Source organism: Lipophrys pholis (genome assembly GCF_963383615.2).
Source record: "Lipophrys pholis genome assembly, chromosome: 15".
Lineage (NCBI taxonomy): Eukaryota > Metazoa > Chordata > Actinopteri > Blenniiformes > Blenniidae > Lipophrys > Lipophrys pholis.
In genome coordinates, this window is record NC_137642.1 from 16,990,831 (window position 1) to 17,018,069 (window position 27,239).

Here is a 27,239-nt window from a genome sequence, read left to right on the forward strand (position 1 = left end):
GACAGAGATGAATCTCTTCCAAACAAATCACCCTGTTTAACAATTTAATTTCTCATTGTCCACTGGAATTTGAGTCTCCCATAAAAGGCAGTTATTTTTCATTGAGAAACCAACTTCCAGAAGATTTATAAACTCATTCCTTAACTTATTTCAGTAGATAAATCTTTATTCCACAGATAAACACTGCCAAACAGTAAACAATGAGCAGCATGGAAAAGTTCAACTTTTCAAACATGATACATGATAATTAAAAAATGTACTGAATGTACAGAATATCAGCACAGCTTAGGGCGAATCATAACTGCTGACAACTGAAACATTTAGTTTGATTTATTTCTTAAATCATAATTCGTTTTGTCTCCTGCAGCATAAATAGTGACACAAGTGAACCATAAAGTGATTGTTATCCAAAACAAAGGTTTTTTTGTTACTGTGTTTACACATTACTGTAGTATCATGTACATTTATTCAAACATGATGTTTTTACATGTGAAATCAGAGAAAAATCCCCTAATCGTCGGCCTTAAGTTAACAAGTCAAGGGTTTCTTCTGTCAGAGCTAACTATAGAATAGAAATACTTTATAGAATAAAGAATGTATAATTTAGTTAATAGAGGGTCTAAATAGGCTCACAAGTATCTCTCGAGACTAACCCAATCAGACATTTGATCAAAGGCATACAGATATACCACCAATGAGCCTCCGTTCTGATAAAACACACTGAACATTATTCTACTTCACTGCACTCGTAGTTTAACAAGAGCAGTTTCAGGAAAAAAGGACTTCACCGTATTAGAGCTGTCCAAGCCATGTAAATCTGTCCTCTGCCTGCTTCACTTCAAAACTCTCTTTGCGGAGTAGAAAAATCTCTTGTCTAAATGGAAAACAGAGAGTGGTGAGAATGGCTTGCCTGCTTTGGACACAGTGGTGGACATCAAAGGCGTAGCAGAGGATCCCCCTTCAGAATAGCAGCTACATGCCATTCCAATAAGTGCAGTGTATTTGGATCCGCAGTTCAAAAGAGGCTGGCGCAGGCAGGCAGGTCTCTGGGGCCTAGCCACCAGTAGTCTGGCTGCACAGATGTTTTGAATGCCAACACTGACCATTTGCCACTTGTGCTGAAGTTGAAGACGCCGACAAGTGACTGGGGGAGAGTTTGGCATGGTTCATGCTTCCCACCTTGCCCGACAGTCTGGGAGTATCACCAACGCTGTCACTTTGCCCGACGGGTCTATTTGAAACTCAAAACCTTATAGTGGAGAGTAATGACATAATAACAAAGGCCATATATTTATGACAACGGACTTTTTAATAATCCATCAGAAAATATACACCAGAGAAAAATGCAAAAACTAAAAAAAAATCATTAACATTTCTTCACAGAGTGAAATGGGAAAAGCCACCAGTGTCGTAATCTCTTTAAGCTTAATTTCATTTTCAAAATTCTATGTCAAAAGCAAGTTTCTGGTAAATTTCAGCCAGTAAGAATTTGGCTTTCTGAATAATCTCAGTGCAGATTAGTGTCTCTGACAATCCATGAGAATCAATTGAGGCTACGCACATCTGTCTTCTGCTTTAAACCCACGCTGCGTTTAACAATGTTCACATTTAGACTAAAGGTGGCCATAAACAAAGACTAATAACAGACAGCCGTATGTTAGTGCGCCCTGATGCAACATTTGAGGCAAACTCTCCTCCATATCTTCATACCGGAATATATTGCTCTGAAGTCACAGATTTGAGGATTAAAGACACAGTTTTCTATTGTTTCCATCTACAAGAGCCAGATGTGCAATATTCACTTACAGAATAAAGCGACCAAATACAAAGAACACATTTCAAGGGGGTTTGTCCTTTAGGGAGCAAAGGAGTTTTTCTACTTTACCAGGAATCATATACAGCTTTTTTTTTTTTTTTTTTCCCCTTATCTCCACATTGTAAAATATTATCACTAAGATGTTTATGGGGAGGAAAACACAGACATGGCAACGTGCTGGTGCAAAAAAACGAGTGTGGACAAGATCCACTCTGCGAAGGCACATTTATCATCCATCTATAATCCTTCCTGTGTTAATCAAATGATTACCCCATACCGCCAGAATTTAGAGTTCAGTGCTAATTGCTAGGTAAGGTTTCTGTTGGCTCAGGTGCTGCATACTCGGCATGCTTACCTGCCCAACTGTAAGGCACTTTGTGTGTGGAAGAGAACAGCAGGTCTTTAAAACATCAACAATTAAGCTGTTAAGACGGGGCAAATATGAGCAGTCTCGCCACAAAACAAGCCATGACACCTTTTTTATTCAGCGTGCCCGTTGTCGAGATTTAACTGCATGTCAAAGAAGTAATTGCAGGATGATCTATTATTTACAGGAAGCCTATAATTTACTGAGCGGGGGGGGGGGGGGGGGGGGGGGGGGGGGGGGGGGGGGGTCTTTAATAAGAGAAACAGATTTGTACAAAAACGCCAAACCTTTGTCTTTCTTTGCTCGATCTGTTTGACCGCGGGTTCTGGAAATTACCCTGCATTTGGGAAATTAACGCAAAGTGAATCTTTGGGAAATTTAAATGATAGTTTAGAGAGTTACTCGTCATGTTAAATTTGTGCTTTCTTATAAAAAAAAAAAAAATCATAATCAAGTGCAGGAAGGTAGCAACGTAAACAAAAGTAAACTTGTTGGGCTGATTTAAAAGTACAGTTTCTATTTATTTTAATATAGAACACAAAACTCCTTTTAGCCGTTCGTCAACGGGTGCATATTATTAGCAACACAAATAAAGCACGACTGTTGACTAATATACATTTATAAGTTGACCATATTTAATGTCCAAATACAGACATAAACAATAGTTTAAAACACTGAACTAAACCTTTGAACTAGATATCGAAATCATCTTCATGACAGAACTAATAAGATGTAACTCATCTCATTATACAGAACATATTATTTTACACTCTGCAGTGGGTTGTAGTCCAGTCCATCGGTGCTTGTGCAATAATGTTTTACAAACATATTAGGTATTGCTATTTGACAGAATCCCAGGTTTTCTTAAATAAAACCCAAAACAAAAAGGATGTTGAATCATAATGTGTCACAGAAGAATAAATACCAGCTGCCACACATTTGTCCCCTCGTCTGCTGTGAGATATGGGTGTCGCCCTGCGTCTTGTGGCATGGACGCCTTGTTTTGACACCGGGAAGTGAAGGTGTCAAAGGTCACATCAGCTGTCCAGCTCAAAGTCTGTGTATTCACAGAGGTCGGGTCGAGAGGCGTATTTTCGTCGTGAGAATTTCAGGCAGAGATTGTCTCCCACCTCGTTCATATGGTGCAGCACCTGAGGATCAGGAAAACGCCGCGTGACCGTTTTGTTCAGACAAACAAACAAACAAGAAAAGCCTGACAAGTGTTTTGTTGGGAAACCTCCGTACCTGGTTCAGCATGTCTCTGGTGTGCGCCGCAGACAAACAGAAGCGGGCTCGCGCCTCCGTTATCGGAGTGGCTGGAAATCCGACGACGACCACCCCAATTTTTCTCTGCAGCATTTCTCGTGCAAAAGCCCTGATGAGCAACAGAAAAAAAAAAAAAAGGGAACAAATACCCGTTTTAGCACGCAACCACACTGAAGTCTTTCTACTGGTATCCTGCTGACAGGACTTGGCATGTGCACAACTCATAACTCCCACAGTCTTTATGATTTACAATAAAAGAGTCAAAACCTTGCAGAAAACAGAGAAATAAGAGCTTTGCATCCAAATTGTAGTCATCACAATGGTCTCCAGGACCTCGGCAGTTTGACTGTCCAATCACAGACAAGGTTCACGAACATGTCCCTCATTTCCCACACGAGCTTGTCAGTATAGTGAAAAACACACAGTAATATTGAATAACTGCCAGTAATTGTTGAAAATTGCCAAAAGAACTCACTCAATGTGCCTTTTTTTTTTTTTTTAACAGGGTTAAGAGACAAAACCTAAATGTGTTTCACTCTCTACTACGACTTGTGTGGTCAATTGACCTGTGAAGTCCAGTTTGGTAGTTTTATTTTTTTTAAATTCAAGTGAAATTCGTGTGAAAGTCTTGGGAAACATGAGTTTGAAAATACAGTTTGAGATACTTATACGATATTTAACTGACATCTCGACGGAGCACGTTTAATGTACAACTAACAGAAATATAGAGTGTTAATAATCTTAAGTTATTTTAGCCTAATTGGACAAGTGAAATGTCAAGTTAAAACAACCATCCGTTATTGAACACAAGCAAATTACGTTAAGTTAGTTCAACATAACTCTAGGATGTAGACTTAAATAAATCATTTCAGTCATACTTCCTCAAAAGACATTGTTGATATCGCAAGTATAATTCTTCCCAACCAGCTAACACAACTTTGGTTTGGTAAATACATCAATACTAACTTCCTCTTTTGGTGTCTTTTTAGATTGTGATGTCATTACAATCTATGCTTTTACATATCTCAATAAAAATGTCAAGAAAATCTAATTTACCAATATCAAAGCTGATCATGCCTTCTTAATATGCCTTCATTTGTGGTCGGCGTGAACAATGTTGAGCAAATATGTTTGCATGTCTGTATAAAGAGTGAATGGACTGCACTGTGCAATAAGCTCTTTCCCCGCACCTCTACAAAGGGTAATCAGAAGTTGCCTCGAGAATACAAAACTAACTAACTGCCCATTTCACATTTATGAGGTCTGAAGTCTCCAAAGTGAGCGCAGAGATCCACATTAGTACGAGGAAGCATTTGCTGCTTCGCCTCATCACATTAAAACTCCAGAGGAACGAGGCTCCTTCCAGCCGTTCAGCATGCAGCCGGGATGTATGGTTTGAATGACTCGTGATGATTTCTGTAAAGCACTGTGAATTAAAAAGAGCTTATAGCTGGGAGTTGTGACGGCCTAGAAGCACCACACTGCATCGTTGATGAGTCCAGAACGGGGAAATGGGTCATTTCAAGCCAAAGGAGGCGATTTGGAGAAGTCACACTTAAAAATGTGGTCAGATAATAAAAAAGTGGTTTAATGAATGAAGCTGTGAACGATTTAGAATGTTTCAGTTAACTTGAGGACTTGCAGACACAATATGCTATGAATACTATTGTAAAACAAGTGTCAAATACTATAGATCTTGAAAATATTAAAATCAAGCAGCACCATAATCATCTAGTACATGCCTGTTTCCCGGAATAATAAATGGCAGTAATGAAACTTAAGCTTTGTACAACCACCATCAGCACCGACTTTAACAGAGCCATGTAAAATCACAGGCTACATGAGAGTCCCTTCTGATTATAGCAATTACAAGACAGGATCTGTCTTTTTATGGATATTAATGATGACTGGTAATGAAAGACACTTTATACTCAATTGATTATATACCTAGGAGATGGAAACAGTCTGAGGTTATGACTAATCAATACCTGATGTTGTCTCTCAAGTGGTTACAGACAGCGACAGTCTGACCTACTGATTCATGGAAAATCTGGAGAAAGTACTATGGCTGCTATTCAAGTCACTCAGAGATGGTGCGCGGCGAGCCGGTGGGAAATTTCGAAACAACGGATGTTATTATTCACTTGTTTGGGAAAAAGCTGAAGCGCACACACACACAACTTTCTGTTAGTCGAAAGAGGCAAAAAGACTCTAAAAGAGGCAGGTGTGGCGAGAATTCAAGTATACTTACACCACTTTGCCCGGCATGTAGAGCAGGACGGGAACCACAGGTGAGTCATCATTGCCGTAGATGATGAAGCCCATCTCCTTCAGCCGAGCCCTGAAGTACCTGGTGTTCTTTGCCAGTTGGCGGATGCGTCTAATGCCTCCAATTAAAACAAGAACACCAGCAGATGTACATGAGTAAATCACCTACTCACTGAATTCCCCCCACCCCCCCCCTTGTCCCACGTCTCCGCTGCCCACCGCAGGGTGGGACATCACCTGTCAGTAGTAGCTAATGTAGTGTGAGTTCCTCACAGAGCCGTTTCATTCCCAGTCCCGCGCCTCCATCTGGGCCGTTCCAGCCTCCACTATGAAGTTGCTCATGATTACAACTCAGCTGCAGCAGCAGATGGTTCAGTTTTGTTCGCCTGACGGCATGGTATACACACTCGCTACGATGCCAGAATAGGGGGGCTTGCAAATTACATGTGATGGATTTCGCACAGAATTAGTGACTGCGGACCGTTACTGGAATGCGGCCATTACTGAAACTGAATACAAATAACGCTTAAATATCAGATGTCTCTCAGACAAATGTATTAGGAAAGAAATCGGTAACAGCAGAGGCAGGCGGTGCTCTGCCGACCCCCCGTGTTCCCGGACAATCACAATCACTGGGGAGTCTGTTTCTCTGTGGCAGCAGTGCAGTTTGGCATTGGCCAGCCTTGGAGCACAGCTCTGTTTCCCTGTGATTACCTGGGAACAGATTGGCAGTTCCTTCAAAGGGACGTAAGAGAGCACTTTAAATCCCCTTATCTCAGCAGAGAGGGAGCGAGAGAGAGAGGGAGCGCGAGAGAGAGAGAGAGAGAGAGAGAGAGAGAGAGAGAGAGAGAGAGAGAGAGAGAGAGAGAGAGAGAGAGAGAGAGAGAGAGAGAGAGAGAGAGAGAGAAAGCGGGGGAAAAAAAAACATAACATTCGGACATATGCCAAAAAACATGGGCCCCATTTTGTAAATTGTTTCTCTCTGCTGAGGTAGAGGGCACGGAGGTCGAAAACCTGCTGCCAGACGCCCAAATCATATGAGTGGGCGAGAGTGTGTGGATGTTGCTGTCTGACAGAGGAGTGTGAAATTCGACATCAAAGAGAAAGATAACTAAGAAAAAGGTGAGAGAAAAGAGAAATTATGGCTTATTTAGTTGAAACTCTAAAACCTCCTTTTCCTAAAAACGATAAAAAAAAAAAGTTTTTGCAATAGTAGTTTCCCGTCAGTGGATAGGGTGAGAGGCTTTCATTTTGAAGCTGCTGCGGCAAACGTATGTTTATTTTCACATGAGTGTTTCAAGTCTGCTCTGTCAGTTGACAAGTATCTGCACCAGATAAATTTGTCTTGCATATATAACAACGATAATAGAACAAGGAGATATTTCATATCTGGTGCATACTCAACAGCAGATCATAATACCATCAGGTAAGAATAACATATGATAAAATATATAAACTTAAGATATACCTTGAAAAGACAGAGTCAGGTAGAGTTAAAAGTTAAAAGGCAAGTAGTAACTGGAATAGGCGGAGCTTTAAGCCGCCCTTGTTCACATTTTGGCATCTTGCTTCTGCAGACAGATGGAAACAACTTTAAACAAGAGACAGGTTGAATCAGCTCTTTGTGACTGGGCCTTCTTCAAAGCTCTCATCTTATATTACAGTAGGCTGAGATCTTCACTCAGAAGCTTTGTTATTTTTCTGTTTTCCTACTTTGCACAAACTCAAGAAGTGTCCTGTCACAGCTCCAGCCATAATGATCTATCTCAGCCAAATGTCAGTGCAGCACTCGAGCCAGGCCTGCTACTTGCTCGTTTTACTGTAATTTGCATGGTGTAGTAGTAGTTTCCTCCAGGACGCTGATTTTACGGCTGAAAGGGTTTTTCAAAGTAGGATTTGCATGTGCTCCCTGAGCCCTGAGTTTTTTCACTGCTCTTGAAAAACTAGCTGAGGCAATTGGCTGTATTTATGTGCGTTTTTGCGATCATTCTCTGCATTTCATCCTCTGCGGCCATAATGGCCCGAATTTCAATACAGTGGGTATACTGTACACCAATCTCTCATACCACAACCTGCCTTCTCCTTTTGCAGCTGGAGAAACAACAATGATGCATGATGAATTCTGGCACATTTCTATCAGGCCTCCAGGAGCTTGTGAGTTGTAACAAACTGAACCTGTTAATGTACCACTTCTGATAGCTACTGACCACTGCAGACCAGAAACAGAGCTGCAGCTTTGGAAACGCTCTGATGCAGTTTTCTGGGCACCACATTTGCTTATTTCTCACTAAATCATCATGCTTGCCCAGTTTTCTGTTTCTAATACATCAACTTGAAGGAGAAAATGTTTACTCACTGCCTCTTATATTCCACTCACTATCGAGTGGCATGATAAATAGGAACCCACATTTATTCACTCCCCGGCCATAATGTTATGGCTGATTGTCGTAGGTGGGAAGATGGATTGATATTAAGTTCCGTAAAACTGCACCAAACAAGTAATACGCTTTGCTCGCTGCTGTTTCCTGTCATTGTGATTATTTTTTGGTTATGATGGACACAGATGCTGGATTCTTGAAAGACTACACTGTTTGCCGTGTTCCCTCTCCTCCATAAGACACGTCAAGACTGATGTTTTCACAACAGCTATATCACTGGGCTACGTCAGATGAAAAGCATGTCTGGTCCAGAGCCAGATGAAGAAGTTACTCATCTCTGCAAGGAAGTACAATGCACCTCACCGGGTAAAGCGCCAGGCTCTCGCCCCTGCAGGGATTAACCCTCTGTGTAGCGGTGCTCTGCAGCAACGCAAATATGGATAGTTTTGTACGCTGCATGGTTCACGTGGCGGACTAATTTTGCCTTACGGCGCATGCTTAAAGACCGTAAACATGGGTGTATAAAACTCTGCAAGATCTGTAATTGCTCACCACTAGATGTACTAATATTCCCACAAGTACTGCTTCCATTACAAGAACGACATCAACTGAGGAGTCACTCGGGTGGTATTGCGACTGGTCCGATAACGACCGCTCCCCTTTTCCTGATGCCCGATGCTATTACAGCAGTCACTTTTTAGAGGACCAGCGTTCCACGCAGCACACCACATGAGAATGATTTCCTTCACGTTAGGGTCACGTGTGCTCGGGGACTGCATGTCGCCCTTCTCCTTACCACTGCAGACCCCTGTAATTGCTTCCACATTTCCTGACTAAGCAGCTGTTTGTATTTCCCTGCAGGTCTCGCTGCTGATGTTAACATCGGTAGTGTCCTCTGGATTTAGTTTGCTGTTGTTTCCATAAAAAAAAATCATAGAAATGTGTAAAACTTTTTTACAAGCCAGACAAAATATCTGTCTGAGTTAAGAGGATTTCCGAAGTATAATGATTAAAAAAAAAAAAGAAAGAAAAAAAAAAAGTGTGGCATTTACTGGAAGGAGTCATCCTGAGCTCAGATCCTTACCCACTGTGCTCCCGTCTTTTCCCATAATGCATTTCATGGCGCGTATGATCTGCTCAGTGACAGGAGGGGACATGGCTGAGGCGTACACTGCACTGTGAGAATGACTGCGCAGATAATCCACCAGCTCCTGCAATATGGAAAACAGACAATCAATACAGAAACCACACTGTAAACCTTAGGACTGATTGCTTCAGATCATCTGTTGGACAAACGTGTGGCACTGCAGTTTTCTCTTAGCGCCACTAGAGAGAGCTCATGTCTAATCAACACCTGAGATGCAATTAAAATACTCCAAGTGACTCCTCCGTCACTAGGAGTATTTTAGCACCGACTGCAAAATGGGTCTGGAGGAATTCCTACTCTCCACTCTGGAGAAGAAAGAACCAGCAACCAATTGAAGCAGAATCGGGACTGCCATCCTCATTATTTGGAAATGTCAAAAGGAGATGGATTCTGTGAGCGGTTGTGAAGAGAGGAGCAGGATTTCCAAAAACTTGCTTTGGTCATGGATCCCTGGAGCATGTGTGTGAGTGTATGTAAGTGGTCTGAGGTTGGGAGCCGGCCTGGAGCTATGACGGGCTGCTGCTCGGCGGCTACCCAGTGGAGAGCGGGTGCAGGGTGATGACACATAGCCGGAGATGCTGTCTGGCCAGCATTTCCACTCACCACCACCATCTGTCCCTGCGGCTCGCAAACACACATACACACACACACACAAACACACATGCGGGTGAGGGATTTTAGTGGGAAATGCTCAAATGTAGGATAAGAACCCTGAAACAACCTGACATCTGTTTTCATTTATGGCAGGAGATTTTCACAGCTTTGTGGCCCCGCAGGATTTTGGTGCGACCAAGATAAACCAGTTAAGAGAACATGTCCGAAATCCATCCCAGGCCGGGGGCAGGGAGTGACAGCTCAGAGTGTTTCCTTAGCCGCACGGTGACCGCAATACTGATGTGGCAATACACGGCCCACAAAGCCACGGAGCGCACGCTCGCTTGTGCATACTTGGTTCTTCAGCGGATGCATTTAATAACCTACTTTGAGTGCGGCCCAGGCGTGGAGCGAAGGGTTAATGCCGCCTCTTACATACAAGGTTAAAGTGAATTAGAAGGAAGTTAGAATGTATTCATAGGGGCATTTATTTTTGGTTCCCTCATAAAATAGCTATAACATGACTGTTTTCCAGAGCACATCTGCAGAGTCTTTTGTTGGTCAACCCGAATCCACTTAATGTAGGACTTGGTGGATTTTACCACAACAACAAATACGTCAAATCTGAAGGTTCCCTCTTTTTTCTTTCAGGAGTTTACAACAGCCAGCTGTCAAACCAGGCAGGGTGTTCATACTTCAAACATTATCATGCTTGTTAAAAGTCATCCTGTTAAATCTGGAGCGCAGTTCCGATGCCTGCCACAAGAAGAGGCTGGATCTCCGCCAGCTTTACCTTCTTATTATGGCAGAGCGGGGCCCAGCCAACATCAGGCGAAAGGGAGGAAGGTTCGTTCTCTGAATACCTAATTCAAACAACATGGCCGTTTGCTCTGTTGCTTTCTAATCAACTGCTACAAAAACCGGTGTGGTTATGTACTAAAGTGTAGTTTTTTTAATGGAGTAAAAAAGAAATTACAAAGGCCCGGATTCACAGCTTGGGAAACATTTGTTGGACACATGAGCACTCGGAGCATTGTGGTATGTAATAAAGCCAACATGACCGTCTCTTTTTTAAAATCTTTTCTAATCAATGATTAAAACAGAGAAATATTTACACATTGTCTTCAATAGCTAAAACAAAATCCTCTGCAGGACGCGTTTCAACCCGCTCTGGAAGCAGGAAGGTTCGACTCAGACAAACCCTGTCAAGAAGGTATCAAGAAGTTTGTGTAGTGTTTTGACTATCCGCCAGAACATCTCACCACAGGCTTTGGGAATTGTTTCATTGTGATTAATCCCACCTTTTTATTCCCTGACATTTCTCCTGAGCCTCTCTGGGTGCAGACGGATTACTTTAGCATAGCAACCAGGCGAGTATCTGCCTAACTGGAAAACTCAACACATCTACCGCAGTGTTTACTAGTTCACTCTTTTATAGGTGGTGTGCTATGAACCGGTGATATGTGAGGGAATGAAAACAGCAGTGATGGATGGCATTCCCTTTTAGGGAGGGCAGGGTTGTTAATAAGTGTAACACCACACTGCTGCTATTCTTAGAGAGAACAAAAAGATGGCACTGTCCCTTCTGGCACAATTGCACTTCTGTGTTGTGCTGCACGGGGCCATGTTGTGTATCTGCTGTGTTACAATTAGGCGGTTCTGTCAGAAAGGTGGAGAATCTGGGCTGTTTTGGCAAACTGATGGTCTGCTTGCTGTGAAACTGTGATGGGGACTTTTATTGGTTGCCATCTCCCCCTTTGGAACAAACTCCACGGAAAATAACATTTGGTGCTTTTCTGCTGGTCCTTCGAAGGGGCGCCACAGCAGATCGTATGAGCCGTATGTCTTATTTGGCAGCAGTTTTATTTGGCAGCCATTTCTGATGCAACCTGAGCAGTTGGTAGTTAAGGGGCTTGCTCAGTGGTGGCCGCTCGTCAGGGGGATTGAAACCAGCAAACTTCTAGTTACAAGCTCGCTTCCAAAACCTTACCATTTTAGAATAACACTGTGTTGTGTTTTATAAATGTCTTTTATTATGTAAAACTCTTCAAATCCTCTAGTTGACAAGAACCTTCAAGTATATTGATTTGCTTCTCTTGTTATTAGGGGAAAAAAAGATCACAAGACTTTTGGGTTTTAAGTCATGAATCTGATTATTTGCGGATCAGCTGAAAAAAAAAAAAAAAAAAAAGGACGTGGCCAAAGCCTAACATTTCTGTATGAAATAATGAATAATTTCAAGTCATTCGTTTTGGCTGAATTAAGTTCATTTTGTCGTCTTAAACTTTCCATGGTTTTTAAGAATAGCAAGGTAAAAACATCCTGCATTACTTTGCCGGTGAAAAAGAAAATTTTACTTTTCATTTGTTTTCATCAGAAATTTTTGAATTGAAATGGCGATTTGTTTTTCTAAGCTTCAACAATAATTCATGCATTTTGATGTAACTTGGATCACCTACTTCATGAGCCCTGGTTGTTTCTTGTGTCTGCTTACATCATGCTAAAGCCAAAGAGCTGTGTCCCCTGTATCTTTGGAAGATAAACTATATAAAACACCTTTAGCCCCTCTGCTTCACTGTGAGTTGTATTACAAAAAACTCTGGACAATCGGTTAAGAAGTGTTACTGTTATAGTTTCTCTTTCAAATTAGTGCAATAACTTTAACATTTTGTTATGGGAATATAAACGCATTGGTTTCAGAGGGTTAAATGTCAGACAAGAGAGCTAAACAAAGATGCACAGGAACCTTTTTCCCAGCGATATAGCCTCCAGAAGCCCCAAAAGACTTTGTGAAGGTCCCCATCATCACGTCCACATCAGCTGGGTTCACATTGAACAGCTCCGTCACGCCCCTCCCAGATGGCCCCACTGCTCCGATACTGTGGGCTTCGTCCAAATACAGATAAGCCTTGTACTTCTTCTTCAGAGCAACGATTTCAGGTAGCCTCACCACCGAGCCCTCCATACTGATGACAGAGAATCACAAAACAAGGAGCGCAGTTACAAAAAAAACGTCCACATGGACACACACATTCCATCAATTTTCAACTGCGTCTGCTGCGTGTCATCTCTTCATCTGTACATGCACGTTACATAATTTGACATGCCACAGTCCTGCAAAGAATCTTTCACTTCGCTCCCACCTCACTACTCCCATCTCTTCCTCCCCTCTGATGCAAACCTTTTAGGGCTACAAATAGACAGCATGAGTGATTATATAGCTGGGAAATGGAGCAATCTCCGAGCTGCTACAGCTGGTATGGTTGAGACAGTCCGCAGCCCAACATGACATAAGACAGGGGTTTCACCAGGACTGAGGTGGACATCAAAGGCAGGCCCGGGATATAGCTAAAGTATGCTTAGTCTTTATCCTAGCCTTTTGATGTTACCGGGAGGCGATAGATAGAGAATTAGTTTTTTCAGAGCTGTATTGAAAGGAGACATTCTGCTCTCCCTCTCATGTCTTGCGGTCGACAATACCCAGGTTGCTGTGCATCTAAGCACCATAGTAATGCTAAAACTGATGACTATGTTTGAAGTTCTCTCTGTTATTGATATGAAAAAAATAAAAAATAAAATATATATATATATATATATATATAAAATCGTAAAACAATTATCTCTGCAGTGTCCCATTTCCAGTCAGAAAGACTGAAATGTTGGTGCAAATCAGGGCGAAAAGAGGGATGAAAGAAGAAAGGAAAATGGCCGTGATAAACAGTTGGAGCTGGGGGTGTAGCCAAGTCAATCTCTGTGGTTCCATTTGGCCTTGATTTGGAGCTAATGAGCAGATGGAGAGGGTCACTAAGACTCAGGATAGCTCACCGCAGGCAGAGCCACACAATACCTTTCTCCTTTCTTTAGTAATCAAACAGCATTCAACCACACATACACACAAAGAAACACACCGTTATTCAGGAGTAGAAAGGGAAGCAATTGAAAAAGAGTCCATTACAGGGATGGCTAAGCACGGGCTCACCTCAGGTAACTAATAAAGATTTGTACCTGAGTTTTGTCAAGCAATCCTCAGCTACAAAACCACCTGGAAGCCCGAACGTGCAGAGATTGATACAAGATCTCGATGGAGCAGCGATGTGCATCAGTGAGAGCGACTACACAAATGTGTGGGTTGTGTGTAACATCAGCTGACCTATAGATTCCTTCCACCATGATGAGAATCTTCTTCCAGGGCCTGTGGGTCCGAGGCTGCCCGGAGCAAACCGCCTCTTTTAGCATCTTCTCCAGACTATGCATGTCTGGATGCACAAAGCGACACAGAGCACACAAACGCACACAAAACAGTGAGGCAGGGAAAAACAAGCGAGTGAAGAAAGCAGTCAAAACAAAAATAATCTCAAATCAAATTGGTATGGCAGCTGCGACCGAGATTTAATCATGTCCTGTGAAATCAGGCACAACTAAACTCTTTCCATGCACAAAGATGTGTGTGGCAACAATCAAATCAGAGCTCTCAGGGAACTGCATCTCAAAGAAAACATCAGTATTTAAAGCGCTAATTTCCACAGGGCAAGGCATTTTACATAGCACACACACAAAGCACAGCTTTATGTGCCAGAAACGCCTTCCACAAACAACACACAGGAAATACTTTTGAAATGTCTGTATCACACAGTGTTACTAATTGCACCAAATATGGCCAAACACATGCAATCCAGTCTGCATGACTGCTTAAAATCATGACCTGGGTTTTGGCCACAGCGAAAGAACTTTCCAGAGCGATTTGTAGCTTTTCAGAAAGTAAGGTAAACTATTATAACCTTCATTGCTGGCCAGCAGATGGCAGTGTTTAATAGCTGTAGTTGATAGAATGTCATTGGATGTGTGACAGCAATCCAACCATTTCCTGCTGAGCAGCAGGGAAACCTGTCATAACTAATAATCTGTCAGAGATGATTGATATTGCTGCTTCAACACAGAAACAGGTTTGCTTTAGAGGCAGCAGCTGCTTCGCTGTGAGAGAATGCCATCCCGAAGCTGAGGAAAACACAGCACACTTAATGTTTGCAATATCTCGACAGAAGGTATCAGACAGAAAAGGAGAATTCCATTGTGAATGTTCACAGTTATCTTGTAATCCATAACTTCATACGAGATATTATGAAAGTATCATAAGGATCATTATCAATGCTGTTATTGATATCCATGAATATCAAAATATCCTTTCTGCTGTGAACCCTGTCTGGCATACAGTCTACTTGCCAAATAATCAGTACAATAAATCAAATGAGTAAAAGGAAAAGGTATCTTTTCCAACCCCTTTGATGTTCCGACAAGGAACTCCAACAATGTTTAACTGCAGGAACCGGTCCACCCACTCACAGGTATGAAATTCCATCTCGGTCACTCCTATAACATTGCTCGTGCTCGAAACGAGTCATTCCAAAGACTTTCACAAAGCACATGACCCAGAAATATTATTGTATCACTTTTTGCAGTTGACTTGACCTGGTTTAACCCTCTTTCGTAAATATTCTGCCTGTGATAAAGGGGTTGGAGAGTCTGGTGCTGGAGGTTTAGAGGAGGGGTGTTGAGGGGTCAGCGGCTCAGGTGCCTGAGGGCTCTTTGCCTTCAGACAGGCCTCTGGGATCTCCTTGAAGGACCCATAACCGGCTCTGCTTGTACCTGTCAGGACACATTTGCTGGTGAAGGACTGGCTCATTCCTCCAGTGCACTGACGGAAAAGGGATGTTACCCTTTTTCCTGCAAGCCAAACCATCCGTAATAAATATGTTCTGTTCATATTTCTCTACGTTGAATGAGTTGACAAGATAATAGAGAATGATGTTCGACCAAGGTGACATTTTTAAATGAATAAATATTTTTGCTCTCCCGCTGCTGATGCAAAAAGCACATTCGTCACTGTAAAATTAACTCTTTTCCTTAAAGCTGCTAGATTTGCTGCTGAAACTAAGAAAATTGAGAATTTCACCATACATCCCTCCATCTTTCATACTCCGTTTTAACAACCAGGGCCACGAGGGGCTAAAGCTGATCGCCGTGACAACTCAGACAATCCCAGACATTCACACTCACAGAGTCACCATTAAACCAAACATACTTGTTTTTGGATAGTAGGAGAAAGCCAGACGACGTGGGTTAAAAAAAACAACAACTATGCATGCACAGAGGAAGACATATAACCTCCCCTCAGAAAAACATTGAGCCAGAAATCAAACCAAGGAGTTCCTGCTGTGAGACGAGAGCGCTATCAACTATACCAATGCATGGCCTGAGGAGGTCGTGCCAAAGGCAAATTCTATACTGAACGAAAAATAAAGTGTTTCTCACTGAAGCAACACTTTGGCTTGAAGACAAGCAAAACTCGATAGCGCAAGCCGTTCCAGCAGGTAAAAAGAAACTGACACTTCATCAGCAGTCGGTCGCACAAATCAGAGAAGGTTCGGTGCTGGTGGATATGGTGGTGAAACACACAGGGAGTGAGTGTTAATGATATAAAGATGTTGATAAATGAATACAACATCGATTTCTACACTTTCAACACAAAATAGTGTGTTTTTCCATTCGGAGACAAAAAGCAAACATGAGGAAATGATAAAAGCCACTGGACTCACTGTTGTGCTTGAACACCCGGATGGTCGCTCCCGACAGTCTGGCCCCCAAAACGAGAGATGTGTGATTCAGCTCATCGCTCAGTATCAAACAACCCTGGAAATCAGCAGAGAGTTCAGGCTGTTATTTAGATTGTAATCAGGAGGATTCTGGGTGCCAGTAAATAAGCAGCATGCCACAGTATCATTTTAAAGGTCTTACAAACTGTTCAATATCACAATGTAGTAATCATTTATTTGAATTGAAAATTTCCATAGATATGCTTTGATGATATTTTCTCCCGAGTTGTCTATAGATTAACCCTATTATAACGCCAAACGGATGAAATCGTACAATTGGGTGCTCCTGATCCAAAACATTTGCATACGACTGCTTGTTTTCTATGCATTTAAGATTATCGTTTGTTTTGTGAGGTGTATAATTCTGTATAATAAGAAATGACCCAGATGAAGAAGGAAAATTGCAGTCATACCTTCATCCTAACCATCTCTACATTCTCCATAGACGATAACTTGTACTTCTATCAAATCTTTACTTTTTTCGTGTCTCATACAGTTTTGACACATTACAATTTTCATAATGGGAAATACAAGCACTTCTTACTCCATAAAAATCAGCATGCAAATGTATTCGGTTGTTTCACAAAAGTCTCTGCAGGACATTAGCATATATAACACTGGAGCTGTAAGCATTTGACTGCATTAGTCTGAATGAAGTCTTGTAGAGAGTATGTTGACACCATCTCAGTGACAGATATGTCTGCTTTGGCCTAAGGTCCAGCTGGCTGGGTCCCTGGTCTACCAGCAGCTGTCACTCTAATGTCGTTCTGCCTGCACGGCGAGGCCCGTTTTGGGCGCAGCTTGTCCCTGTAGGACAGAGTTGGCAGCGAGGTTGACCCCCACCCCCTTCCCCCTTCCTCATCCTCTGCAGGGTTACTATGGGGGCTGCAGCCTAAGGGGCCACTACACCTCTTGAGCTGCATAAACGACCCTCATTTCATTGCTTAAGAGGCGAACCTCCTCTTCCCCCTGTCCAGTCCAATCACAGATATTCATGCTGTGTGTTGCCCCTGGTAACCCGCCGCCCTCTACGTGAGCCGGACTGGCGTGCCAAGAGGCCGAAGTATGGGTAATCACACCCTTGAGTAGTGCTCTCAACAAAACCCGTCCTTCCTCGTCTAAGTGTCGGAAAGCAGCCATGTATGTCGGGAGCCTCATCCTTCTGGCTACTGTAACGCTTAATTATGATTTTAATTAACAGGAGAGGAGCGGGAGTTTAGTTGACTGTTATTCATTAATTTAGGCCACATTCAAGAAAGGAACAAAAGCTCGGCTAATTAGATTAATATCCAGTGTGAAAATTACCCCCATATACAACAGGATTTACTGCTTGAAGTGTGTAGCATTTAATTTAATCCCATACCTTGCCAACAAGAGCTGGAATGTTCATCGAGTTGGTGGCGAAACCCATCCCAAACGTCATAGAAGATTCCACTCCCAAGAAGTTGGCCACAAGTTCCTCAAGCTCTTCGTGGATGCTCAGGTTACCTACAAGACGGAAATCACAAAAAAGGATGAGTCACCTGCTGCTATATTGGGTAGTCCTTTAGTCCCGAGGTTTTGCTGGTCTTTGTGATCCAATCACAAAACCTGACAGAGATGAATGTCTCCTGATAAAAAGTGAAAGACCCCAAAGGCAATTGCCCGGATCAGCCCCGGTGCCTCTCGCTCTCTGGGGATTTGAAGAGACTTAGAAAGACTCAAGATGTGGCAAAATTTGTAATTTAGCTCCAACTACCCTTTTTTTCATCCCAGGTAATATGAAGACAGGGTTCTACAAGGTGTAAAATGGTTCTGCAGCACATTCGGGGAGCTCAGGCAGTTGGTTATAACCCGATGTGACAGGTGAGGACCAGATTTCATTTAGAAAATTGATCAGATTGTAATCTGGGGCCTGACATGGTGTTTTTTTTCTAAGCTGTGCAATAAATGTTGGAGTTTTCAGGTATCTGCCCTTGTGGCCACCTGCTAAATGAAAGAATGACTGTGATAATTGTGAGCTACAAGGAGAAAGGTGGGCAGTAAAAAGCTAACACACAGTCTGTAACTCCTGCTGGCTTTTGGCAGTGTTATATTAAATGTGCAGCGTTCAAAGTAGAAAGCATAACATGAGAATTTTAAAAGTAGAATTCACAGTTATTACTTACTATAATGATACGCTGCTCTATACCGCTGAAGTAAAGTTATTTGATCAATAATTCTAACTCAGTGATGCCTGACAGTCAATGAGTCTTTTAATTGCGCAATAAATCCTTACGTGCATTTACGTTTTAATATAAAAAATAGGGCATTAATTGCGTATACATGGAATTCCAATCATGATCAATGGCAATCAGAAGCCGCTGCAAGCAGACATTGAAAGTTCAAACAGAGTGGATGTTTCAGTTAAAAGGCCGGAAAATGGATATTGAGTGATGTGCAGAAAACCATAATGCAGGGAAGCCACTCTGTCTCTATGATGATTCCCATTCAATGCTTTCCATCAGGCCTTGAGCCAAGTCAAATCGATTCATACATTTCCTCAACCACTCAGCCCCTGCTGGCATGTGAAGACCCCCCCCCCCTTTTTTTTTTTTTTTTAATTAGGCTGCATTGGCATTTCTTGTCTTCATTGGATATTTCACTCAGTCGCGTCTTTATACACAAGCTGTGCCATTGCAGAATCATGGGACACTGCCTCTGGTCTTGACACTGCTCAGGTAACAGCCAGTGGATGGTACGTCCGGCTCAGCATGCTTTCCTCAATTAGCCGATAAAAATATGACACGTCTCCCTCATTCAGCCTGGTCACCTGTCATCTGTAGTTAACAAGATCGCTTTTCTGCCACTGCAAAGATCAAAGTCTCATCATGAGACAACTAAAACAACCAAATTATCATTGCCAGGTGGTTAAAGGCATTATTCCAGCCAGACCATAAAGATAGTGAGTATGTGACTGTTGCAGGAGTTAAAGCGGTCTCCTTTATTATAAACATGTGGCTGAGGCTACTCTCTAAGATTTTTGAATCAAGACAAGATGGCTCTCAGTGTGGAGGAGTCAATCATTCATTTCCCTAACCTTGTCTGGAGTCACAATAGCCGAGCACAGCATTTTGCCTAAAGATGCAAAACGGACACTCCTCTTTAGTATATTAGTTTGCATTGAGCCAACCTTCTCGGTGCTTGGTAGCTCCACCTGGTGTTTTGTCATTCATTCCAGTGTTTGACATCATTATCGGATTTGCTGTACGTTAACGATCGCAGGAGCCAAGGGAACAATGAGCAAACCATTAAAGGATGATCCATGAATGGTTGACGTGCTTATTTATTCACAGGGTGTGCTTTCAGGGCTCTCTCTGCATTCACTCTTACAAGCAAATTCAGTAATAAGAAAAGAACAAATATCACTGTTCCAGAATCTACATGAACTGTGAAACCGTGATTAAAACCTTCCATTTCTTTTTTCTCTCAACGCGATTAAACTGGAGGCGACATTGTGTACATCATAATCTGCAAACATTTCAAAAAAAAAAAAAAAAAAAGCTTAAACTTCAGCGAGATATTATAAAAGACTCCTGTTACATGATCGAAGCAGCATGAGTGGACTAGAAAGCATCTGGAAGGTTTTAATGTGATTCTTGAAAGTCTGTTAGGACCAAAAACCAGAGTGAAATGGGAACCATAAAGGATTGTTTACTCTTACTGTTGTGATTCTTTTTAATACATTCAAAACGAATTGTATAAAAGGACACACATGGCCAGGATATTTTAATTTGGAGTATCCCTAATACAAATGACATGATGAGGGTGTTACCACTTTTTTACAAAAAAGCTGGACTATTTAATAATCTATGATTAACAGGGTCTCGTGGGAGAAGTGCTTGTTATTTCTTAACCCTCTTGGTGATCCAGCGAAACCCCGGCCACAACAGTCCCATTTTGAAAGAGAAACAAACATATAAATAAATCGCATAAATGAATAATGGATGCGGAGGTCTGTGTGCACGAGTGGGAGTGTAGGGCGGCGTGAGTCTGACAAACACACACGTAACTAACAATCACATGCCCTTTAATTCCTTTGCTTTCCTCTGTTCTTGTCGAACTGCTGATATCGAGCAACTCGACTGGCTTTGAGCTTGTTTGTCAGCTCACCGTCTGCCAGCCTGCTCTCAGCAGATATACAGTGTGCCGGCGTCAGAAGTGTCATAAACTAAACATCGTCGACGGTAAGAAAAAAGAAAAACCAGTTTCTCCAGTAAACTTTTCAAACACTGCCTCGTCTGCAGCCCTGCATTATGCTTACTCATCGGCAGGTTTCAAGCAATAAACCCACAACTGATGGCCAAACATTTTATAACAACTCCTGCAACATTAAAGGTTGGATCAATATCATTTCATCATGTTTCTCCCAAATTATTCATACTAAATTTCACAATCACAACGTAAATTATTAAACCGTTGACATGAACCAGTGGTGTCCCAGAGGGACCTCAGTAGAGCCATGTCATTAAAATTAAAGTATTATAACCTTTAATACCAATAACTTATTCTTTCCCACTTGGATTATTGCAAAGAGGTACATAGACATTCACAATATAAAAATCAACAAACAAAACACGAGATATCTTCACTACAAAAACAGGGAATTTCCCATTAACACATTTTTCAAAGAGTGCCCTATGAAGTTAAAAAGATAAAACCCATCATTCATAATTCACAAAAAGCCACAGATCCCATGCTCTAATCATCCTCCAATAAATTCATGTATATTCCTTTTTGCATTCTTGCACACCTCACTCATCGAAATGGACCAGCATGTAATGATCTGAACCCAAGATCAAACCGTGCATAATTTAGAAAAAATCTAAAAAATTCATGCAACGTTGCCGCCACTACGATACAATTAAACATGCATTCAGTATAATTTACAAGAAATCTAATGAGTTATAAGACGTGAGATGTGGCAGAAATACCCATTTTACCCAAGTTTCCATTTCTTGGTATTTTTGAGCCACAAGTGTCATCGAGCTTGATTCATCTCGAAACTGAACACCGCAGCGTCAGACTCACCTATTTCCTGCCGTGTGCTGCAAACCCCAGCGCCGTACTGGAGCGTTTTGTCGGCCACGGTTTTGAGGAAATCCTCGTTGTTTTCAGCAAAGCCCAGGTAATTGTAGGAGCCCATGTTGATGACGTTGTGCAGCGTCTTCCCAGTAAACCTGCGAAGACAAGATGGATCAATTAGAAATCGATTTAGGTCCGTCTAATTCCTTACAGGCTTAAAAACGAATTTACATACCATCCAAGGCAAACTACTGCATTACGTTACAAAAAAAGTAACTCATCGACAAATCATTAAAAAGGTGCACAAAAACGCAAAATTGCTACGAGACAAACACTTTGCAAACATTCCCAACATGCAGACTTGCACATGATGGTGCAAACAATTACTGCTGAAGCGTATCTATAATAACAATGCACTAAAAAAAAAAAAAAAAATCATTGCAGTACAATTGCAAATTTTAAAAGCAAGTTACCAGAGTATGAAAAATGATAAACATTCAATTAAAGTGGCTATTGGCAAATGTGCAATGGATTGGGTAATCAGTGTAGTTATGTTGTAAAATGTAAATGATATCAAACGGTATTTTAGCGACAGCAGTCCCCGTAATGTTTAAGCAATGATAAAAGAGTGTCGCTGTAAAAGCAAACCCTGGTAAAAGACCACATAGGCCACAGTCTGTTAAGGGTGCCCATCCTCAGCATACATTACCAAAAGTTTTGAAGTATTTCAGGAGAACTTCTCCATTTCCTCAACTGACCCACTTCTCGCAGCTCCTGTAAACCGAGGGCATCTGCACCTCTTTACCCATTCATCGCACATCGCCACAACAGACAAGCCGACTGCCCCGTTTCTACTTTTTGCAGTCACGTTAAATCTCTTTAAACATGTAATCCACGCTCGCCTCTTTACCAATTCATAATGTCATTTCCCTTCCCCGTGGCTCTGTTCACATCCTTTTTCATAATATATTCTCTGACCCTGCTGTGCAGCGCCGAGGAATATCAACTGTGGTCTTAAAACTCGGCAAATGACATATCTTTGGCAATGACAAATATTCATGGCTCTATCTTAACCACCCATCTAGTTTACAGGGAAGCTGTTCTAGACTGAAACGGCATGTGTACACAGCGAAACTTGGTGGTTTACTACGACAAGTTCCAAGTAAGTCAAGTGCGGCATGAAAACATGACACAACAAACATGATCAAGACATTGGTATGTACCCTGCGGCATCAGCTCAGAGGATGCAACACTTCTCGTATGTCCTGTTGACAGTTGGAGGACCACAGGTCAGACTTGTTGCTAAACATACGACAATTGTGCTTTAATAGGAACTCGCCACTGCTGGGAGATAGAAACTCACAAGCTAAAGTCTCTCAGATCTTTGTCTATTTTCATATGCATACCAATTGTTTTTATGAAATCACAGGTGAAGGAGCTGCCGGAAAGGAGAGCACAGGTTATACAGAGCCAGCTTAGGTATGGATCCGAAGAGACACACAACACAAGATGTATATACTTTATATGCGAGTAGTTTACAGTACCTGAATGTCCAGTTGTAGTCATCAGACACCCTTTCCATCAGGTCGAAGACGGGTCCTGGCAGGCTGCATATGGGCCGGTTCCAGTTGTCTCGTACCCTCATGTACAAGTTTCTCGTGTAAAAATTCTCAAAGTCTTGGTAAAGAGGTATAAAATCCTGTGGACAAGGAGACACACTTTTCAACATAAAGGGCAAATATGATGTATTTTCCTGACCGTGAGAGGGCTTATATATTTAGCAAGCTCAGCATTAGCAACAAAAGGTTTAAAAACATGGATGTAGTCTTTAATTATCTTTAGACCATCAAAAACATTCGGGCAACGATTTTCAATTTGAAAACAAGTGAGCTGAGTAAATCTGGATACATTTGATATTATTTCTGTCCGTTTTGCCCGCTCTGTAAATAACGGTCCACAATTTTACACTTGAAATGTTCAAAGCTATTCTTCTTTCCCTTCCAAAGTCCCTTTTAGAGGCCGGTCCGAGATCAAGGCACGCCCAAAGCTTTGACTGCTCTGAGGTTGTGGAAATTAGATATGCACATCCCATTGAATACCACTCCGGGCAGTTTAGGAGTGTTTGTGCTGGAGCCACTCCTAGAGGAGTATGGGCGAAAGGAGGAAGACATTCCAGACAGGTCGCCGGTCCCGTCACAGGGAAAAACACGCCGTTTCAAAGTCACCAATTAACTTCAAAAATTCTTTATTTTGGAATGTGTAAAGAAGTTTGTGTTGTCGTTTATCTGGAGATTACACAATGCAAACTCGAGACAGAAAAGCCAATTAAATAGAAACTGGGGACCTTCCTGCAAAGAGGCCAGAGGCTAACCTCTACACAAATACAAAGCTCTTCCGATTCTAGAGCAGACTTGGAAAAACTGCCCTTTGCATTCTTAATTTTTTTTTTTTGGAAGCCTCTATTTTTGTGTGTTGGTGAGAAGGGGGTCTCCATCCCTCCTTATAGGCAATTTCAAGGGGCTTCGAAGAAAGACGTTTCTAAACCATTCATGATCTTAAAACCTGAAAGCAAACCTGCATGGTATTCTTTCTAAAAAGACACACAGACATACTGACTGAAAGGAATAAAGACAGAAAAATAACAATAAAACATAGCAAAGGAACTTGAGTTTCCCTCCCCCAGCTGGTTTCATTGTAGCACACTGAACTGCTTCTAAGAACGTCTGTCGACCCGCTCCGACCTCTGATTTGGACACATCGACTCTCAACAACATCCAAAAGAAGGAGTGTTCAAAATAAATCAATGTGCAGTTTCCCAAGCCTGCTCTTGATTTTAGAAAGTGTCTTGTTTTTTTTTTTTTCCCCTTGTGCAAATCTAATTTTGACAACCTCAGAGCAGGCACACCCTCGGGCCCCCTCTTGTGATCGCTGGCGCCGCCCCAAGGGAGTCCCAGACCCCAGTTTGGGAATCAGTGTTTTTGATACAGGCTTGACTGAGACAAAAGTGACTCCCAAAAAATTTAATAAAGAAAATACCATATATAGCACCGATATATATACCGTATGAGCTTTTGTGTTTCCATGATGTTTTTTTATTCTCACATCCCAAAAGGCTGTGCTCAGAAATCTGAAGCACAGTAACAACGAAAGAGCACGAATCCTCTGAGATTTAATTAGATCTTCAGGAGATACTCTCTGTGGTGTCCTGTCTCACCCGTGGCAACAATACAGAACAGAAGAACACACAGAGAGAAAGCACAGAAAGGGAGCTTAAGGAACGATTTTTTTTAAAATGATTTGAGGAAAACAAAGTGTGTAGGGACACCACGTATAAACAGTGCGCGTGTGTGTGTTCATCAGCTTCCAATAGATCTACGTCTGTGCTGATTTCCTGTTTTACCTACCTTCTGTTCCGGTCTTTCCCGAGCCAGGTGGCACTTCTCTAGGCCCACGGCTCGGAGGAAGTCCCTGAAGTAGCCAAACAGGGTGACAATGCCGAAGCCCAGGTATGTCATGACGGCCACATACATGGGAGCTTGGTCAAAGGATTCCTGCCTGTGCTGCCTGGAGGCGACGCCATTCCCGAGGCCATTCATCTATACAACAAAACGGCACACATAAGCTGTCTTACATTGCAGACATGAGGGACAACAGAGCACAATATTGTCTGAATAAAAGTGCCTCCATTTCAAATGAAGGGTTGTGTTTACTGCTTCAATTAGCTGTGGAAAAAAAAGAAAAAAAGAAAAGGCAGTGATCTATGCACATGGTGGTGGTGGTGGTGGGCTGTCAGTTTCAGATTCAGCATTGTTCTACTCCTCGGGGGTAATTCAGTTACAGTCTCGTATAAAAACAGAATCTGTCAAATATTCAGACAGCCTGTCTGGTTTTGGGAACCAGGCCTGAAAATAAGACAGAAAACTAGTTCATTCATCTCATTTGGTTTTCTTCCTGTTTTTTGTTTTTTTAATGGCGTAATGATTACACTAGGTGTGTGATTGAGATAATGGCAAATGAGACAAGACACGAAGCAAAAACAGGCCTACAAAAATCTTACATTTGTTTTGGTGTGAAAATGCTTTGTCCCACACATTTGGTTTAGCTCTTGTATTTAACCAACTTCAGCCAATCCCAGCTAAGTCACAGAGGAACCACACATTCATATTTAGAGCCAGCACTTCAAATGCAAGTTCTGTGTTGGAAACTAGAATACCCAAACAGGAAGAACGTGCAAACTCCACAAAGAAAAGGCCTAAAAACCCTGACATGAACCAGAAATATTATCACCGTCAGGCAAAAGTGCTGGATATCGAATTTAAATGTTTAAACTATTAATCCTGAAAATCCGGTGCTGGTGGCTGCACAATACATGAATGTGTTGATGCAACTCAGCAAAATATTTTGTTTACAACACCTTTGATGCTCTAAAAGAACAGATCGTTATCTCAAGTTGCCCATATCTACTGGCCCCTCATCAGCGATTAGCACATTGCAATTGTGTGTGCTGGAATGTACAAAAGAAAAAAAAAAAAAAAAAATATCAAGTAAACACAGCCTTTACCTGCACAGCCCGAGGGCAGAAAAATTCTGCTCTGGCAGAAAGGACACAGATTCAGGGAGGGGCCATTGGTGATTTCTGTTTACAATGTTCAATGTACAATGAGGGACTGGACGTTCTACGCATAGTTTGCACTAAAACCTCCATCAACCAAGTGTCATTTGTCCATTCAACTGTTGACTGATGACCCGTGTGTCTAGTGCATTTCTCCGTGGAAGCCTTGTGCGGCTGTGAGATCTGGTTGGGATTGCAAGAAGAAGAAGAAGCTGATCCTTCCCTGGAAGTTTCAAAGTTTTTGTTCACGCCACACATTCAAATTCATCTTGACAGAGACAGCATTTGCACATACTTAAAAGGTGATAAATAGCCGCACCTTAAAGCAACAGGCGCTCGAAACAAGCTGAAACACAAGATGACTGCGTTTTGAAAATCAACGTGGAGCAGCTCTCACACACACAAACACACACACACACACACACCTCTGTCTTGTTGTGATGGCCATTCCTGCGGTGCCCGGCAGTCTGCTTCAGTCCGCTCTGGCCGATCTCAGGCTGGACGTCACGCGTTTCCATAATCCTGCAGCTTGACGCTTCTCCTCGGTGTGACTGTCACGCACAGCCGGTGTGTGTTTCTACCTCCAAAGGTGACTTGACTTCCTCCTTCTGTTTCGGTTCAGCCTCTTTTGCAACGTTGAAACCCAAGCACGTGTTCAAAACTACGACCGTTGAGGAAAGAAAAAAAAAAAAACCCAAACACTTCTGGTAGTTCTCGCTTTGGATGTCTGACAATGTGCAACTTCTCCTTTATATGAAACAATGCATTTTGTCCTGACTCTGCAGTTTCACGCAAAAAAACAAAACAAAATAAAAAGTTCCTGTTTTGAAAATGTTTTTCAAAGTTCTTGGAGTGAAACTTTTATTAGAAAAAATCCGCACATTATTTGAAATGATATAAAGTGACGTCCCGAACAGAATGTCGCTTGTTAAAAAATGGGAAAAGTATTTATATTGCATCTTCCGAATTAGAATGCTTCATAATTAAAAAGAATAAGAGATTAAAAAATACATTAAAATTTAATTACATCAGTTCCATATTATAAGATTAAAAAAGAGACAAAAATCATGCATTTGAATGTGTTTTTAATTAATATAT

At 41.9% G+C, this 27,239-nt stretch overlaps 1 protein-coding gene across 2 annotated transcripts; it reads right to left on the reverse strand.

Annotated features, from left to right (window-relative positions):
- Positions 1-2,501: 2,501 nt before the first annotated feature.
- Positions 2,502-26,866, reverse strand: sptlc3 (serine palmitoyltransferase, long chain base subunit 3). Of its 2 annotated transcripts, XR_013936085.1 has the most exons (13): positions 26,567-26,751; positions 24,934-25,125; positions 23,074-23,228; positions 21,536-21,684; positions 17,850-17,974; positions 16,430-16,523; positions 13,987-14,092; positions 12,583-12,802; positions 9,180-9,306; positions 5,701-5,836; positions 3,429-3,558; positions 3,121-3,334; positions 2,502-2,520 (listed from the first exon to the last, which is right to left on the reverse strand). XR_013936085.1 is itself a non-coding variant. In XM_080482248.1 (12 exons), the coding sequence occupies exons 1-12, from the start codon at positions 26,657-26,659 to the stop codon at positions 3,221-3,223; spliced, it is 1,641 nt and encodes a 546-aa protein (XP_080338374.1). In that variant the 5' UTR covers positions 26,660-26,866; the 3' UTR covers positions 2,797-3,220. The 2 variants fall into 2 exon arrangements, 1 of the variants encoding a protein (XP_080338374.1); XM_080482248.1 differs by lacking the exon at positions 2,502-2,520 and having other exon boundaries at positions 2,797-3,334; positions 26,567-26,866.
- Between the last annotated feature and the right edge of the window lie 373 nt (positions 26,867-27,239).

Coding starts and splice junctions, on each gene's coding strand:
- sptlc3 (XM_080482248.1), bottom strand. CDS start 26,659: ATGGAAACGCGTGACGTCCAGCCTGAGATCGGCCAGAGCGGACTGAAG. Junction 3,559..5,700: donor TACATGCCGGGCAAAGTGGT/GTAAGTATACTT, acceptor GTTGCTCATCAG/GGCTTTTGCACGAGAAATGC. Junction 3,335..3,428: donor CCAGAGACATGCTGAACCAG/GTACGGAGGTTT, acceptor CCTGATCCTCAG/GTGCTGCACCATATGAACGA.